Source organism: Mustela putorius, unplaced genomic scaffold (assembly GCF_011764305.1).
Source record: "Mustela putorius furo isolate JIRA1106 unplaced genomic scaffold, ASM1176430v1.1 tig00000174_pilon_pilon_pilon, whole genome shotgun sequence".
NCBI classification, from domain to species: domain Eukaryota; kingdom Metazoa; phylum Chordata; class Mammalia; order Carnivora; family Mustelidae; genus Mustela; species Mustela putorius.
The window spans coordinates 30,521,700-30,540,117 of record NW_025421304.1 but is presented as its reverse complement, the minus strand read 5'-3'; the positions used below and the strand labels follow the sequence as shown (position 1 = coordinate 30,540,117).

General features: G+C 44.9%; 1 protein-coding gene across 2 annotated transcripts in view; it reads right to left on the bottom strand.

Moving 5' to 3' along the window:
• The window catches only part of PMFBP1 (polyamine modulated factor 1 binding protein 1), a 164,103-nt gene that overhangs the window by 2,645 nt on the left and 143,040 nt on the right, over positions 1–18,418 (bottom strand). The window contains exons 10-21 of one of the 2 annotated variants that reach the window (XM_045076251.1): positions 17,113–17,353; positions 15,008–15,197; positions 14,691–14,844; positions 13,485–13,652; positions 13,078–13,215; positions 8,567–8,731; positions 7,870–8,037; positions 7,381–7,548; positions 6,435–6,538; positions 5,838–5,912; positions 3,174–3,412; positions 2,367–2,627 (exon numbers count right to left, since the gene is read on the bottom strand). In XM_045076251.1, the coding sequence (XP_044932186.1) occupies positions 2,611–2,627; positions 3,174–3,412; positions 5,838–5,912; positions 6,435–6,538; positions 7,381–7,548; positions 7,870–8,037; positions 8,567–8,731; positions 13,078–13,215; positions 13,485–13,652; positions 14,691–14,844; positions 15,008–15,197; positions 17,113–17,353 (1,827 nt within the window). In that variant the 3' untranslated portion in view covers positions 2,367–2,610. Of the gene's footprint in view, positions 1–2,366; positions 2,628–3,173; positions 3,413–5,837; positions 5,913–6,434; positions 6,539–7,380; positions 7,549–7,869; positions 8,038–8,566; positions 8,732–13,077; positions 13,216–13,484; positions 13,653–14,690; positions 14,845–15,007; positions 15,198–17,112; positions 17,354–18,418 lie in introns of those variants that run through there. The other variant, XM_045076250.1, reaches the window with a different exon arrangement.

Here is an 18,418-nt window from a genome sequence, read left to right as displayed (position 1 = left end):
GGGAGGGTCCCTGCCCAGCACTTCCTGAATCTTCTTTGGCGTTGGGACTTCTGCACAAGAGTCTCTCTGGACTTCTGTCTCTAATGTTTTCTTTAATTTATGGACCTTTTCCATTCAGATCTACCTTAAAATTCCTTCCAGCTTTATACTCTGATTCTTTACCACTCTTCCTCAGATAATAACCAATTTTTGCCCCCAGAGATAAAAAAGCATGTCTATGACAACAGCCCTGAAGTGGGTTCTGAAGAGTGGCCTTCAGGCTTCCTGGTGTGAGGGAACAGTGAGGCCGCTGAACTGGACACCTTTATGGGCGCCTCCTCTTGCTCTCAGTCACGTGCATCTCTCCGTAAATGCCTAGGTGATGGTAATGGCACTTTAGACACATTAAAGATGTCAGCATTTGAGGGTCTCAGGCTGAGATGGGGGCTCATTCTAGGGACCCCAGAGCTTGCCTGCCAGGTCCTATCTATGGCAGGAAGCCTCCTCCTCAGCTGGGCTGTGTAGAGAAGCCTCAGAAGCCAAGTGCTTATGGGGCACCATGGTGGTTGCAGAGAGCTCCTCCTTCCCTTTAGGCAGGTTGCAGTGTCTGATGTCTGCTCTGGGTTTCTTCAGCTTGGGGGAGGAAGTTATACTCCGGTGGGCAGAAGAGGATCTGCTACAAAGGATTCTGTGTGTCCCAGGTATCGGAATCTGAGTGACATCTTCCCATTGGGTGGCCAAAGCACACACTTTACTGAAAATCCCCTTGGCTAAAGTTAGTCCTAGCTTTGTAACTCTTTCTTTCCTTCCTTTGGTTACTTCTTAGAGCAGTTGTAGGTGCACAGCAGAATTGAGCAGGAAGTACTGAGATGTCCACCCGCCACAAGCACAGCCTCCCCACTAACAACATCCTCTACCTGACCGGTTCATTTGTCACACTCGATGAAGCTACACTGACACATTATCCTACAGACCCCAGACTTTACGTGAGGGTTCGCTCCTGATGTTACATACTCCATGGGTTTGGGAAATGTATAATGACATGAAACCAGCACTACTGTATCATAGAGACCATTTCTATTATTAGCTATTCAAATTACTTTTTAGAAACGCCTTTGGTTATTTATTTTTTTAAAGAATTACGGTTAGCTTTTCTGGCCTTTGCCTTACCTTTAGAGAAACTACATTTCCCTAAGTTCAACCCCTCTACCCCATCAGATCTCCCTGGCTGGGCTTGCACGGCCAGATGGCTGGGTGACCTGTCCATGTTTTTCTAACTCTGCTGCTCCTTTGCTCCCCATAGCTCACTACCTGCCCTGCTCTGGTGGAATGACCCCGCAAGAAGGGAAAGATAGCTTTGAAAAAAATGTACCACATTCAAAGTATCCAGCTACTACTGTCCAAACCAGTAAATATGACCCATTTTCATAAATAGAGGGACAAAATGCTTTTTTTTTTTTTTCCCCAGTAGACTGTATTGGGGATTTTAATGACGTTGAAATTTTGTTTGAATAAATGGGCCACAGGCCAGAAGCAGGAAATCATTTCATTACTACCAGGTTCTTCACTTTTTGTTTCCTCTGGAAAATATACCCTTACTCTAAACCTGATGGGGATACACAGTCCAAAATAAGCACAAGCAATCAGACAACAACTGTCGCGGCGGAGACTACCAGAGAAGCCCGTCATTCCTGCCCCAACGCTGCATTTTCCTTATTTGCCAAGCGCTGGCAGGGACATGCTATGGAGCATGTCTTGGCTTTTGTCTGGCTGGGGAGGGAGGCAAGAATATTTAAGAATCTTTACCAGCTAGTGGGTTTCTTCGCTTCTCCTGCGCCCCCCCACCACCTAGACACAAACGCTTCCATTTCTTTCTCTTACTTTACCTTAGTAACTAATTTCCTACAGACCAAGAATATAAATTCCAGACATGTATTCAGTTTAACAAAATCCTACCACAATAAAATAGTTTAGCTGTCCTTGGAGTTTGCTGTAATGGAATTGTATTGAGCTGGCTGGGGAGAAAAATAAAATTGTTAGAGGAGAAATGCAATATGGCGGAAAGAAAGCGGATGGCTATGTCCCTTCTCCGTTCAGAAAATGCATCACTCATGTCTCTGCCTTTCTTTTGGGTCTTGGGATTACTTTCCTTTTTGAGGTTTTTAAGTTTTTTTTTTTTTCTTGCATTCCAGGTACATAGAAAAAATAAAGGGGGAGCTAATTATCTATTGTTGGTTTAAAAACTAATCCAAATAATCCAAATAAACTTGCTTCGAGAATTATGGCTTTCTCGTATATATGAAAGTCTTTTAGAATCCAGAGAAAACAGGGATGAACATGTTGCTGTGGGCTGGAGGGGACAGAGATGTCTGCAAGACGCCAAGAGCTCACGGAGACTGCTATGCTCATGTCTTTATTTTAGAATTTGGGTCTGGAGATGGTAGTATGGTTTCAATGCTCACTCCACTGCAGAAAGTGGACAAAACTCAATAAAATGTTAGCATCTTGCAAAATAGGCAGGGGCCTTGATGCATTCCTGTAAGAGCTGATCCAGGTCAAGAGAGAGGGGTGGAAAATCACTGTCCTCTGAAAAACGTACGTGGAAATGATGCCCAGGGCAAGATGATGATTCTAGCAATATGAGGAACCTGAGGGAACAGGGAGGAAATGACAATCTTGATTTGAGGAGAAATTAATGAGATGATTCCTCAAGGACTGGCCTCATGGCTAGTCAGCTCAGTTGTGGGGTAACTTCTTCCCTTTGGGGTAACATGGGGTCTGAAAAGGTAGTTATGGATCCAGGCTATACAGGGATCAGGGTGTTCTTGTTGGGTTTTCAGAACACATTATAGAAGGAAGATGTTTATTCTGGCTGTTTCCCTCTTGTCCCCACACTTCTCAAGAGGGACTGGGTCAGGGGAAGGGATAGGTCTGAGATATGAGGCACTTGGCTATCATCAAAGAGTCTTAGATCAGAACAAGCCTTAATTCACTCACCTCTTCCCTCAGCAAGTGAGGAAAGAGTGATCTCTGGTCCAGAGTAGCTAGAAATTCTGTCCCCCAGTTCCTACTTTGAATTCCCAATCTAATGATCTCTTCTTAAGAAATAATACCAGGCTGTTGCTATTTTTTTGAACCATGGGACTAAGAAAGACAATATCATGTAAGTAGCAAAAGACAAATGGCAGACATACCGGAGCAGTGGGGTATCCCAACAAACTTGGTGATGTCCATTCTTTGGGTCATGTCCTGGGTCGTCCCCCTCCAGCCCAAGGTGGCACACACTTTTCCCTTCTGTATGGGCTCCGTCTTGCTCGGGCCCAGGGCTTTGGTGTATAGCCTTGGGTGCCCGGTTTTCAGCTTCTTCTCCTCTATTTCAGTCTTCAGTTTCTTGTTTTCTTGCTGCAGATGGACCATTACATTGTGGAGGTGGCTGGGGAAGGAGGGAAGAACAGGAGTTGTTTGGTCTGCTTCAGCATCTTTTTTTTTTTTTTTAAAGATTTTATTTATTTATTTGACAGAGAGAGATCACAAGTAGACAGAGAGGCAGGCAGAGAGAGAGAGAGAGAGAGAGAGAGAGAGAGAAGCAGGCTCCCCGCTGAGCAGAGAGCCCGTTGCGGGCCTCAATCCCAGGACCCTGAGATCATGACCTGAGCCGAAGGCAGCGGCTTAACCCACTGAGCCACCCAGGTGCCCTGCTTCAGCATCTTTGTTTCCCACTTTATCAAGGGCAGATAAAGGCACCACAGGAAGGAGGGCCAGTGACATCCAAGTCCTTTCAGAACTGGCGCTCTCATGTTCCATAGAGATGGAGGCCTATGTGTATCCATTGGAAGAAGCCCAGGCCCAGGGTCAGGATGGGCCCAAAACCAGTACTTCTGAGCCACTGCGTCATGTCAGCTCAGGGTTGGTTTTCATATCTGTCAGATGGGGACAGTTGAGTCTGATCTGCCTTTTATGCTTCATATAAAGCTCCAGTTTGACAAATGATGGAAATTTGATTTGAAGAGCTGGAAGGCTGTCATGAAAAATCCCATGTGCCTGGGAAACACTCTCATCTAGTTCTGATGCCAAAGCCAAGTTCTTTCCCTTCCCTTTGCTAGAAGGTTAAGAGCCCAGGGAATCCCAGCTCTGTTGAGAGCTTGGGTAAGTAACTTGCCCCCATCTTATGGATGAAGAAATGGTGGCTGTGATGTAGGTGAGGTGAAAGAACTTAGCATATCTCTTAGGGCTCCATTACTGGTCATATTTCTCCAAACCAATGTCGAGGGCAGTGGGGGACCAGGGGCTCTGGAACCAGACACCCCAAGTTGGAGTTCTGGCTCTGCCATTTACTATTCATGAGGCCAAGGACAAGTTATTTAGCCTCTGGGTTCCTCTCTTTCTTCATCCATAAATGGGAATTTTAATGGTACTGAACTCATGAGTTCTCATAAAGATTAAATAAATTAATACATATAAAGCACTTAGAACAGTGCCTTGCACATGTAACAGATAAATATTATTTGTGTCATTATTATTATTAAGAGATGGCTTTTCTTCAAATAGGTTCAAACTCAGGAATGAGTTCTTTGTGAAACAGAAATTCCTCGAACTTGGCATACTATAAGAAAAAGTTCTGTTTTTCTAAAATGCTCTGTTACCTTCAGGTTTTTTACAATTTCTTTTTTAGCTAATCCCTTTCAGAAAATGCTTTCATCCAAGTGAAAAACTTCGTGGTCTATTCTAGAGGGAAATCAAAGAATTCTTTCTGAACTTCCACGGGCCTGGGCTTTGCCCTCTTGCTCTCTATAAACCTGGCCAGTGTTGGAGACACCCCTGGAGTCCCTCATGTCACTGCCACACTCCATAAGCCACTGGGCCTGGAAGTGGGGTCCTCACCATGCTCTCATTCCCTGGCTCTCTGCCACTCTCTCTGGTCCACTCCTGTCAGCATTTCCAATGCCTTCAACATCCTGTACATTCTATCCAAGCCTCTCAGTTCCTCGACTTCTGTATTTCAATGATCTGTCCTCTCCTTAAAGTCTGACACCATCCTATGGTCACAGCTCAGAACAGAGCTTTCCACCTGAGGCTGATGAGTGGGTTCCATGTGTGCTGAGATGTAGACACCCTCAGCTCTTGGGGCAGCCACTGGTTGGTCAACTTGTCTCAAACAACACATCCCAAATTCTTCCACTGTGCCAAACAAATGTGGTTATTTTCTAAGTGTTCCCTGACAGAGGGTTGGGAGCCACTGCCCGAAAGCTTGTCATTATCTGTGACTATCCCATCTCTGAAATCTTGATTTTAGACATCCATACTTTCCTCTCTGTCCCCAAACTTCCAGCACTCCTCCTACACTACCGTCTGATTAGCCACCTTTGACCGTAAGGATGAAGCATGGCCACAGGAGAAGGTAGAGCAACAAGTAGAAGAAACTTTGGTCCCCAAATGACCACGTGGGACAGAGGAACCCCACCAACCCGGACTATTCACTTCCTAGGGATGGTTCTTCCATGTTCTATGTTCCTTCATTTGGAGGTCTCTTTGTTACAGCACCTTAGCCTCTACCCTGCCTTTCAGTTCCTGTTTCCTTCTTAGCATTTTGGTCCTCTGAGAATCATAGAAGATGACAGTGGGAAGGGGCATGGCATAGAGATTAGTAACCCCTTTCCATATTGTTGATGAGGGAAGACCCAAAGAGGTGATGTGCCCATGGTCACATAAATGCAGATTCATGACCCAGAATCTTTCCACAGTACCAGCACTTTCCTGAGGTCAGCTGCATGTATCTAAGGATAAACCCAGACCTGGCCTGTGGCTGGCCCTTCTCCTTAGGGCCCAAGCAGCAGCCTGGATGGTGTGGGATGACTTACTCCTTTTCACCAGTCAGCTTGGCAATATATTTGACTTGCTCACGGAGCTTGTTTCCTAGTTTCTCATTGGCGATCCTGTAATAAAATCCATAAAAGAAATCCCCCCCCCCCATGAGAAGAGCACAGCTGGCTGGCTGGGAGGCTGGCGTTCTCAGCAAGGCATCCGCTGAGCCCTAGACCCCAGCTCATCACCCACTCCCCAAGCTAGAGCCTCCCTAGCACCTGGCAGTTGAGGGAACCTTCCATTCTCAATTACTAGGCAAAATCACCGTGATCTCAGTGAGTTCAAGGGATCTAGGCAGGGAAGCCAGATTCCAGGTTTGGAAGAGGAAATTTGACCTGCAGCAGAGCATCTTCTTTATCATGGGGCTGCTCTCTTTCTAAGTCAGCAGGTCTTCCCGATTCTGCCTGAAAAGTTGAGGCCCCTCCATCTTATTCCCAGCTCCTGAATGTGAGCTATCACTGAATTCATTTCCCTAGAAGGCAGCGTGTGTGTGTGTGTGTGTGAGAATGTGACACTATTCTTTGGCATATGTGCAGTTTCTCAGCTCAGCCCAAGCCTTGGGACCCTGCCTTTCTTTTTAATTCCTTACTTACTTCTGCTCTTTTGCCCATTGCTCCATGTTGGACATAATCTGATCATTCTCTCGGCGTAGCCTACAGGTGTCTTTAGTCACAGACCGCTGGGGCACACTAGAGGGCTTTGGTACGAGAAGAAAATGAGATTGTTAGGGAGAGGGGTGCGAAGCACAGGCCTGTCACCTCCCTACTCCCAAATCAGGTCTCTTCTCTCTTCCTGGAAGAAGAAACATTGGTTCTGCTGTCTAACCCCTAGGCCAGAGTTGGACCTGACACAGCAGCATCTCACCTCTAATAGTGCATGCACACAAAGATGACATTACTGAGCAGGGCACTGTTTATAGTAGAGACAAAGTAGATGTGTATACTTACAATAATGATTTTTGGGCAAAGGCATTAAAACATCTTTGTTTTAAAAAAGCAATATATTAAGCCAATATTTTAACAGATGGAAGAAAAAATATCTTGAGGAATGGATGCCTTTTTTTTTTTTTCCTAATACAAGCAAAGGCCTTGTGGCTAAACCAAGATATCTGTGGCCACCCGCCGTGAACTTCACTGCTCCAGGACAGGGGCATAAGGCATGCTCGAAGATCTCTTAGCAGATTCTACTGCAGAGTAAGTGAAAATGTCAGGATGGGTGCTGGAGGAGGACTGCCCTGGGCATTATCTAAGTCAGGGACAGCTGGTATACCTGATCAGGAGATGGCAGTCTTCTCTGGAATGGCCTTTGTTCTGCTCACTACCTCTATCAGTGAAGGCACAGGAAGATAGTTGGGTTGAGAAAACTGCTGTGGGCCTTAGAGCACCCAGACCCTACCTTGTACTGAATAGAGTGGGCTAGAGGTATCATTTCCTTGCTCTTAGGCACTCCCACCCCCACCAACGTTGGTCTAGTATCCAGGTGGTTGTGGATGGGCTGGGAGGTCTGGGAGGAAGTGACCAGAAGCTGAGGAGTGCCCACCTCCTTCTCATCTGCCAGGAGGTTCTCTTTCAGGGTGGCCATTTCCTCCTGGAAAGCCCGGAGCTGCTCTTCTTTAGCTGCCAGCATCTTGAGGTCACTCTGGTGCTGCTTCTGCCACTGCAACACTTGGTTGCTCATCTCCTCCAGCTTCTTGTCGAAGGCTTGAACCTGTTCAGGGGCACAAAGTGAGGAGACAGACCCCGGCTGGCCGGCTGCCCGTCCTGAGCCCAGAGGCTCTGTGAAAAGGCAGGAGAGCCGCTTTCTTGACTTGGGGAGACTCCTTGGGGGGGGGCACTTTACTTCCAGTACCAGCAGAGGGCGCCCCTGCTCTGACTGTTACCACCTTTGCCTTAGCTCCCAGAGCCCGCAAGTGGAGGGAACCCTTCCGTCAAAGGGAATGGCTCTGCACTAAGGACTTTCGGGGCGAGAGGAGAGAAACCCTGGGGACCTGGAACAGGGACACAGCCTAAGCTCCTGGCTGCTCCTCACCTCTAGCTCACTCTGCTGTTGGAAGCCCTGCAGTTTTTTTAGTTCCATGTTGAGCTTTTTCATCCTCTCCTCGTAAGCAAGGATTTCATCTTCCAGCTGAGCTTTCCTCTCTTGGGCCTGTGCCAAGCTTCGGTGCAGGCTCTTGGTCTCTGAGGTCGTATGATTGAGCTTCCATAAAGACAAAGGGGATAAGAATGCCTGTCACAGTTCTTTGGCCTATTCTATTGAGTGCCGAATGGAGAAGGGTTCCCGTCCATGCTCATCCCTTGTTCAGGGTAGCACAGACACCTGCTCACTTGCCTAGTGTCCCAGAGAGGGGTGGGAAGTGACAGTGGTTGATTTGCTACACCCTCATTCCCCTACCCCATGTCCTCTTTTTCCATTTCTCTGAACTGATCAGCTAGGCACGATCGGCACTGGGTGAAGCACAAATTGCTCCCCCCACCCCCTCCCTGGTCATCTGTGGGCAGAAAGAGTTGTTAGATTTGGCCTCATTCTTTGTGTTCCCTTTCTCCCCCCAAACGAGTCCTCACTACAAGGAGGCAGGCCTTCCCTGGAAGGACATCCTAGCTCAGGCAAGAGTTTGCAGAGGTCCTGGTGACAGCCAGTTGTGCGGGGAATTGACTCTTGCACTTTCCATGCTCCTCGGACATTTCTTTGCCTCAAACAGCCCTGGAGAAGAGCGGGTGCGGCTTACCTTCTCGAGAGTTTGTGTCAGGTCATCTTGGCATGCGACTGACTTTCGGGACAGTTCCTCATAGGCTTCTTTAGAGACCATGGTCTGCAGATATTGCTTCTCCTTGTGCACAGCCTTCTCCAGCTGGACCTGCAGACTCTCTAAGGCATCCTTCTGAAGGACTAGCTTTAGGAGGGAGAACATCACTATCAAGGTTCATGGCTACAGAGGAATTCTCTGTGTCTACAGGAAATGGACAAGAGCGAGGCTCTCTTCTCTCTGTACTAACATGCAGAGCAGTCTGTGATAAGGCCTCCACCCTTCCCTCACTGTTATAAAAGGAACAGCTGCCTTCCCAGGCTCTTCAATATGCTTCTCCCCACATTTCCCCTTCTAAGTTAGCAGCGCCCCCCCCCCATACAAGGAGTACTGGCAGTACTGGGCTTTGATGTATTAAGTACATGAATAATCCCTTTCACAGAATCTATAGCCTTTAATAAGGATTTGGAATTCAGTTCTAGGTCAGGAACCATGATACAATATTTCATTTGTACATTTTATACCTTCCTTAGTTCCTGACCTAGTCCACTATACTCGATGCACCATGAGAACAGGACTGTATGTGCTTCCTTCACTGCTGTATCTCCACTGCCTATAGCTCACGGCATGTTATATAATATGTGCTCAGTAAATACTAAATAATTGTTTTTGACTGAATGAATTATTTTTTAGGGCAATGTTTGGAATTAGGGATGCACTGAACATGTAGTTCTGATAAAACATGTTTAAAAACTGAAGTTGGTGTCTTAAACTTAGTAATGAGTATTCACGCTATAGTTAAAAAGAATTGAGATCTGCAGTTAGAGGTTGTGGTTCTTTCATTTATTTAATCACTCTGAGCCTCAGTTTCCTCTTCTGCAAACCAGTTACTTTCAACTGTTTCATAGAATTTTAGTGGTGATCAAATGAAGTTATATAGGTTAAAAGGGCTTAAAAATTACTATACAGCTGGGAGTTTGGTCCTGAACATGCTAAGTAACAGGACATGTTTTTAAATACTTTTAAGTACAAGGCAGAGATCTACTTCCAGCTTCTGTTCTTTGGTATTTTATCTGTTCTTTGGTATTTTAATACACCCACATCCTCTATGTGGCCATCTACACAGAAACACACAAATTTGGGTTTCCTTCAGTAACTGCTCCAGGCTTGAAATTTATTTATTTTTTTACATGGAATTTTGAATATCTTCAAGTCTAGGAAATGGTGAGATAAGAAGTGTCAGATTATACTTTTGACTCTATATTTACAAGTGCCGGGAAGGAAACCATTCCGAAAGATAAAATAATTTGGTCTTCTGGAAAAAGAAATGCATCTTTTTTGGGAACTTCTGAAAACATGGAGTCACCTGGGTCTGCCCAATAAACCAGAGGAATCACTGAAGAAATTGCAATTCACTGTAAGCTCTTGATAATTGGTAGCCAGATCAGGAAATGTCATCACAGAGGTGGGATAACATAAAGAAAGGTGGTGACATAAATCACAGGGATGTTAAAAGCTAAAACAGAAGCTTAATTATTTGATTTTGTTATTTATTTATATGTAATAAGTATATATCATTTATTATTTGTATTATTTATTTGTTTTTATTTTTAAAAATTTCCTGCAAAATATGGGCTTATTTGGGAGTGAAAGTGGACTATAATCTGGCACAAAGAAGCAGTGGCAAAATCATAGGGAAATCTGGGGAAGAAAGGAGCAGTATTTTTTTTGAGAAAAGAGGTAAGTTGGGAAGGCTGTTATGAACCAAAAGTCCATTGGAGTTTGGAGACTTTATTTTAAACTTCTCTAACATCAGTGGTTTAGCTTGGAGAAAAATATTAAAAATCTGTAATATATACATATTTATAAATTATACAATCAAGGAGTTTTAATAAAAGTTCTTATAAAGATGTACTCTCCCCCTTGCCAAAAGCATTAGGCCTAGATGGTTTCATGGGTGAGTTTCTCTAAGTCATCTTTGATTCCTTACTTCCTCTCACATTCAGTCCATCATTAGTCTGGTCAACTCCGTTGCCAAAACACATCATGAATTTGCTAACTTCTGTCTTCACTGATGCTATGCTAGCTTGAATGGCAATAATATCCTAACCGGATCCCTCACTTCTATACCTACCCTTCTCTGCAATGTATTTCCACACATTAGTCAGAATTATGCTTTGAAAACTTAACTCAAATCACCTCTCCAGTGCCTTTAAGGAAATATCATCAATGTCTTTTCATTGCTCTTAGAATAAAACCCCAAATTGCTTAACAGAGGCCACAGTGTCTACCCCTACCTATCTTTCTATTCTCATCCTATGCCCACATCCTCCTTGAGGACTGCACTCCAGTCATACTGACCTTATTTTACTTCCTAGAACGTTTCAAGTATTGTTTTAAAAGAGTAATACATGACACACTGTCAGGACTCATACTAGGAATATAAGGGTGGGCCAAAATTAGGATCAATTAATTAATTTTATTCACCATATTACAAAGAACACCATACCAAAACAGATGGATTCCATTAACATTAAAGCAAGAAAAGGATGTTATGTTGAACACCAAACTGTAGGTACTGTGCAATGCAATAAGACAAAAAAAAAATATATATATATATATTTAGATTTTTTATCTATCTATTTGACAGAGAGAGATCACAAGTAGGCATAGAGGCAGTCAGAGAGAGAGGGAGGAGGAAGCAGGCTCCCCGCCAAGCAGAGAGCCCGATGCGGGACTCGATCCCAGAACCCTGAGATCATGACCTGAGCCGAAGGCAGTGGCTTAACCCACTGAGCCACCCAGGTGCCCCCCCCCCAAAAAAATATTACAAAGACTTAGAGAACTGTTGTTGCTTGCAAATGAGATACAATCATCTACTCAGAAAATCCATAAGAAGTAACTGAAAAACTATTACTGCTTAGAAGTGAATTCAATAAGAAGTCCAAATACAGAATAAATATGTAAAATAAATTAGCTTTCTTATTAACAGTAATTAATTATAAAATGTAGTGGAAAAATGTCCTAGAATCAAAGAGATGAAAAAAAATCTCAAGATCTATTGCCTTCAGTTAGTAACTTTAAAAATTGAGATATGGAATATTGATGAAAGAAAATGCATTTTAGAATGCAAAACTAAGCCTCTTTCCAATAACCTGTTTCAACTGATAATACATCTACTATATTTGAGGTATGCTTTTAAAAAGTTGAACATGTTTATACACACCAAAAAACCCCTGCAGTCTCCTGATTTCTATCAAAGGAATTCTGAAATGAGTGCTTTTCCTTCCACCTTTACACGGTTATCTTTCTTTTGGCAAACATGATAATATGGCCATATTAAATACTGAGGTAATATCTCTTATATTCAGGGAGGTTCCTTGGGAGGGGTCTCAGTGACTCAGACCTCAGCACTGGACCACAGCAAAGGAGAGATTTATATCTCTAGAGGACAAAACTCCAGAAATGTCAGTTTCTGTGCTATCTAATATGGTAGATACTAGCCACATGAGGCTATTTACCTTTAAATAAAACTAAAATTAGTTAATATTAAAATTAAAAACTCAGTTCCTTCGTCATACAAAGCCATATTCCAAGCAGTCAACAGTCGCATATGGCTAGTAGATACCGTATATTAGTAGAAAGTCCCATTGGCAGCGCTGTTCTTATACTTTGCATAGTCCATACTATTTTAAGATTAACATATTTTCTTCTTAAATTATAAAGGAATCAGAGCTGCTTTCATTTGTAACACAGAGACCACCTATCAAGATGCTATATTTGTTTCCTGCAGAAAGATGCAATCTATGCAGTTAGGGAAAGTATTGCCATTCATGATGAAGGGGAAAGAGGTTAGGTGTTTGAGCTAGATGATCCAGGTTCAAGTGGTGGTCCCTCTCATTGCTTATTCATTGGTTACCTTGAGCCCCAGCCTTTCTTTCCTCTGCAAAATGAGGATCAGGGTAATGTCTATCTTTTTGGGAGTCAACTAGATGGAAGGCATGTGAAGGGCATAAGTAGATGGTCAATAAATGATGACTGACTTCAAGCATGGTGCCTTGTATATGTCAGATGCCATTTACACTTTTCTGTCATTTTTATTTGTGTGATGACAAATGACTGTCTCCCTTTCTATGCCCTTTCTGTGCTTTGACACTATTTTTGGCAGTGTTCCCTAGCAAATTGCCCCCAACAATGGACTCACAACTCTGGTCTGAAATGTTGCTGTGGAATATCGCTGCCAAAGCCCAGATAGTTTGGGAGATCCAGCAGATATCAAATAAGACCTTCCACATATATTTCTTTGACTGAGCAAATGGTTGTGGAAGGGTTACCCCCACTTCGAGGAGAAAAGTGGAGCTAAAGGCACTACAAGATACACGTGGGCTGAGCATTTAGCTGCATTTCCGTGGTGGAGGAGAGGTCAGTGCTGATTTCAGGTCAAGGGTCACAGGGCTTACGTTTGCACTCCCTCAGGGTTTCTGTCAACTCACCTCATTGTTTAGCTCTTGGATGACTTGCTGGGAGGCATTTTGTTTGCTCAGAGAGGATTCCAGTTGTGCGGAACATTGCATTAACTGTGCTTTGACATTCTCATTTTCCTCCTCCAACATCCGCAAATTTTCCTTTGTCTGCTCCCCCATTAGAGAACAAAACCCAGAAAAGAGGTGTTACCTCAGACTCCCAGAGCAGCCTGCTCCTCCTTCCCACGCCCCCAGCTCCATTCTGCAGCCTGTGGTGTCTTGGGCCTTCTCTCTCCTTCTACCTTGCCTTTCTTACCTTCCCTCCCTTCTCTTCTGAGGTTTGAGCACCCACGGCCTCTGTATCCTGCCAGGCTCAGTGGGGCTCGAGTCTTGCCCTGGATTCGTGAACCCAGCCCTCCCTGGACTCTCCTTCTCACCATTTTTTCTTTCCTTTTTTCCTCCTGTCGGAATGTCTCAAGCTCTTGCTCCAGCAACTTCTCCTGTTCTTTGCTCTTTTTCAACTGCTCCCGTTTCTCCTCCAGTAATCTTGTCACCTCCTGAAGCTCCTCGGTTAGACTGGTTTTGGCAGAGCCTTGCTCCCTGTGCTGAGAAATAAAGACTAGCCTGAAAGAGGATGTCTGGGTGGCTCAGTGGGTTAAGCATCTGCCTTTGGCTCAGGTCATGATCCTGGAGTCTCGGGATTGAGTCCTGCATCAGGCTCCCTGCTTGCTCTTTCAAATAAATAAAAAATCCTGCCTTTTTTTGGTTTTGTTTAAAAAGAATGGCCTGAAAGACAGTCTTAAGCTGTATATTTTTGAAAAAACAAAACCACCACCCCTCCCCAGACAAAGAGAATGGCTGAGATAAATATGAGGGGAACCCGTTGGTTATTTAGCATGGATAATAAAAAAGTTTCCTCAGATGTCCAGCAATATTTTTTTGGTTCAATTAGATATACCAACTTATTTTATTTATAGATCTAGTTCCCACAGCAACAACCTTCTCTCCCACTTACCAAATCTTTCCACATAAAAAGGAATAACATGGAGGACATTAGGAGAAGGAAAGGAAAACCGAATGGGGGGGAATGGAGGGGGAGATGAACCATGAGAGACTGTGGACTCCAAGAATCAAACTGAGAGTTTTAGAGGGGCTGGGGGTGGGGGCTGGGTGATTCCGGTGATGGGTATTAAGGAGGACATGTATTGCGTGGAGCACTCGGTGTTGTATGCAAACAATGAATCTTGGAACAGTGTATCAAAAACTAAAGATGTACTGGATGGTGACTAACATAACACAATTAAAAAAAAAAAACCCTCTTTAAATAAAGTTAAAAAAAATCTTAGAAAAGCACAAAAAGAATAATTCAGAGATTGAGGACTTTAAAATGACTGACAAGGATAGTTCTGAATCCTATTTAAAAAAACCGAACATTGTCCTCTGACTGTTTTTAAGCTTAGCCCTTGAGAATGCTTATTATGGGTCGTGGGAACTAGAGCTAACAGGCTGGCTTAGCCTTCTCACACAAATGCTGGAAAATTAGTTTGAATGGATTGGTGGTAGCATCTTCCCCAATAAAGACCAATATATTTAATCTCAGGCAGAGCAGATGCTTGGGCTGGCAGCCTACTTGCCCGTTATACCTGGTGTTGAAGGAGTTTTAGGTGGTCTAGCAGTTCATTCAGCTTCATTTCCTGCTCAGTCGTGGTCTTCTGGAACTGCCTCTTTTCCTTTTCTGAATTTTCAAGCTTCTTCCGGGTCTCAGAGAGTTCCAATGTCAGCTCCTCTATCCGCTTCCTAAAGCAAAATGGCGACAAGAGGAAGACAGACTTCAGGATCCGCGTTAGCAGATTGTGAGCTCGCTGCCCGAGGCTTGCTACCTCAGTCCCAGGCAGTTGCTGCCGAGTCCAGACCGGCTCCCCAGAGACAGAGCCTCTCCCTGGAAGTGAGACAGTGGTACCTGTTGGGGGCGAGTTCCTCTCCAGCCATCAAGGAATCCTTCTGCAGCTTCTGAAGTTCTCTCTGCAGCTCCTGGATGGTCTCTGTCTTCTGCTTCTCCAGGAAAAGGTAGCTTTGCAGTTTCCTCTGCGCATCCTCCAGGTTATTCTTTGCCAGAAGGGTCTCTTCTTTGTACTGGGAGGCTTGCTGAGCTACAGAACCCAGCAGACAAGCCAGGCACATGTGTGTGGGAGAAGGGATACGCATGTGTGAAGATCTGACTCTCAGATAAGACCAGTTAAAAAGACTGTTCCTTCAATTTGTGACCTATTTCAATTTACAATGTGTCCTTGTTTCTCTCCATCTCATTATCACTCCTAAGGAGCTCTGTTAGGTCATCTGTCTTCAGCTATCCCCCAGCTGTAGACTGCTTCTGGACTAAAGTTAAACAAATCAATATAAATTGCTCAGTATCTCTTGTGTGACGCATCCTGTCGTTAGGGACAAATCCTGACCCTAATGGACTTTAGAGTCTCGTGAGGGAGACATAACCAGCCCACGTGACCTAGAAAACCCAGTCATGTGAACTGTGCACTCACCGTGAACTCCTGTGAAACAAGATCAGTGTGGGTGAGAACAGTTGGGGAGGGACTTACGGAAGGACAGAGATGCTGCTGGGCCTGGGAATAAGGAGGAGGACGGGAATTCCAGAGGGGGAAGCATTCGAGCAAATGCATAGGAATGGAATGGGGGAGGCAAGTGGGAAGAGGATGGGAAGAGATGGGTTTGACTGGGAAGGACAGTGGGAAGGAGTGCTGGAAGACTGCCGAGTGAGTGCATGGAGGAGTGCTGTTAGACTGCTGAGTGAGTGCATGGACAGGAGTGGGCTTTGGAAGATTCTGAAAGCCAGAGAGAAATGTTTAGAGTTAAGTTAGTGGGTTCTTGAGCAGAGACCTGGCAAAAAGATTATTGGAGGAAAATTGAAACGTATTAAAAGGAGAAGGACTTCCTAAAGTTTCTGTTATTGTTTCTGTTGAAACATCACCTTTGTCTCCATTTTTCAGCCTGGGATGCTGGACGAAAGATGGTGTCAACACAGGAATAATGATATACCTTGGAAGAAGGAGGAGGAATTTCTTTTCTAAGCAGAGAAGAGGAAGTTCAGTTTGGGGAATGCTGGGTTAGAGGGGAAGGTGGATTGCCCAGGTGGAGCTACTCTCTAGAGACAAGAGTGACCACAGGGGGCAAGTAAGGGTTGGGGCTCTAGGTTTTGGAGTTGTTCCAAGAATGAAACTAGAAGGGGGAAGGCAGAGATTAAGGGATGGATGACTACTGTCAGAGGAGGGAATGAGATTTGTGAAAGAAGAAGGGACTTGTTTGATCTCCAAAGATGGGAAAAAACTGTTGAGGGAGGGAGGCCAAGACCACCCTCAGACACACACGGTTACAGGAGGGCGGGGAAGGAGGCCACGCTATGGACATCCCCCCCCCCCCAATTGATATGTCACTCACATAACATAACATTAAACACTTTAAAGCATACAGCTCAGTGGTTTCTGCAATACTCACAAAGATGTGCAACCATCACCAGTACCTAATTTCTGATTGTTTTCATCCCCCCGAGGGCAAGTCCATGCCCAGGGAAAGAAGTTATTAATGACCTCTGGCAAAGTAGTTTCAGCAGAGCAGCAAGGACATGATCCGTAGAGCAGGCTAGGCGGGAGAGAATGTGTTGGGAGGCAATAAAGGGGAGAGAAGGTGTCTAAAGGAAGGGAAGAATAAATTGTGTGACGGAGGTCCTGGAGAAGTTGGGGAGGAATGCAGAGCACAAAGTAAAGTTCCGAGCCCTGTCCTCCCTGTGATGGCGAAAGGTGAACTTCAGAGGACGCTGCTGGGGAAACAGCAGGCGTTGAACGTTCAGCAGTTCACCTTCCCAGTTAAGGGCGAGTGAAGGAGCTCTGGCGGGCGCTGTGATCCCTGTGAGATGTGCCATGAGATCGTGACAAGGTCTGCAGTGAGGAGCGGGGAAAGGAGCAGGAAGTGGCCTTCAGAGAAAGAGGGGGGACTGCCCTAGCCCCGAGCGAGGGTTTGAAGTGTGGTGGGGACACCGTCTGCTGAGGGCCTCACCTGCCAGCTTCTGTTGCTGTTGGGCATCTTCGAGATTGTCCTTCAGCTTCTGGATCTCAGCTCGCAGGGCCCCACACTCTGCCCTGGACTTATCCTGCTTTGCCTCCTGGATGGTGCTTTCAAGTTCTGTTGTCATTCGTTGCTGCTTCTCCAACTCCATCTCCTTTTTCATGAGGCTGTTCTGAACCTGTGACAGTTCTTTCTCGAGCTCATGCAACATTTCATCTTTCTCTTGGAGGAGCTGAGGAAAGCAAAGGGTGACCACTGATAGAGGCCTGAGCAGCTACCCATCGAAGCTGGGTACAGATTATCTTGAGCCCTCTCCAGCCACCATCTTCTCTGGCCTGGATATCACACAATCTCCAACCTCCACTTCCTGCCTTAAGTCAGTCCATTCCCAACGCAGCAGTCAGAAGGGGCCCTCTGGAAGCCTAAGTCCAATCTTGTTCTGCCTCTCCTCAAAGCCCTCTGCTGGCTCCATGTATTTGGAAAAAGGCCACTCTCCTTCCAGCAACCTCCTGGGATGCTCTTGATGGTCTGGTTTGACCTCACCTCCAGCCACCCCTAACTCTCTTGGTTTGAGCTTGTCTCCTAGAATATTCTAAGCAGATTCCCACCTGAGGACTCTCGCCCTTGCTACTCCCTCTGCTTGGAATATTTTTCCTGAAGACCTCTGCCTGGGTGGCTCCCTCACTTCATTCAAATCTCTGCCAAAATGTCACCCTATCACAGAGGCCTTCCCTGACCACCCTGTGTGAAACAGGAACTTATCAGTACCTGGCATTACATTATATATTAGTTTTGTGATTTGTTTATTGTCTGTCTTTCTGTACTAGAATGTGAGCTCCAGAGGAATAAGCATGTTGCATGTGTTATTATATTCTTAATGCCTCGAGTGGTACTTGGCATATCACAGGAGCTCAAAAATACAGGGTGAATGAATATATGAATGACTCAGAATTGTTTACCCAGACTCCTGGCTGCGTGTGGTCATCTTTCCAGACACTTCCATTTTGACTAATGGATGCCCCCCTGCACTTTCAAATTGGGAGCCTGAATGAAGCCAGTCAAGCAGTTGGATGATTTCTGCTATCTCTGATAGAAGAGTAGAGTTGGAAGTGCACTGACTGTATAAGCTTGCATTGGTTTTACAACATTTCTGTCCTTACTTCTATTCCTAGGCTTTTCCAGGACGTTGACTTATATTGAGAACTACAGATCTTCTAGGGCATAGTTCCATCAATATTTTCAAACTGCCTATATGCATATTCATAAGGTATTTGTAATTTTATACACTGAAATTCAC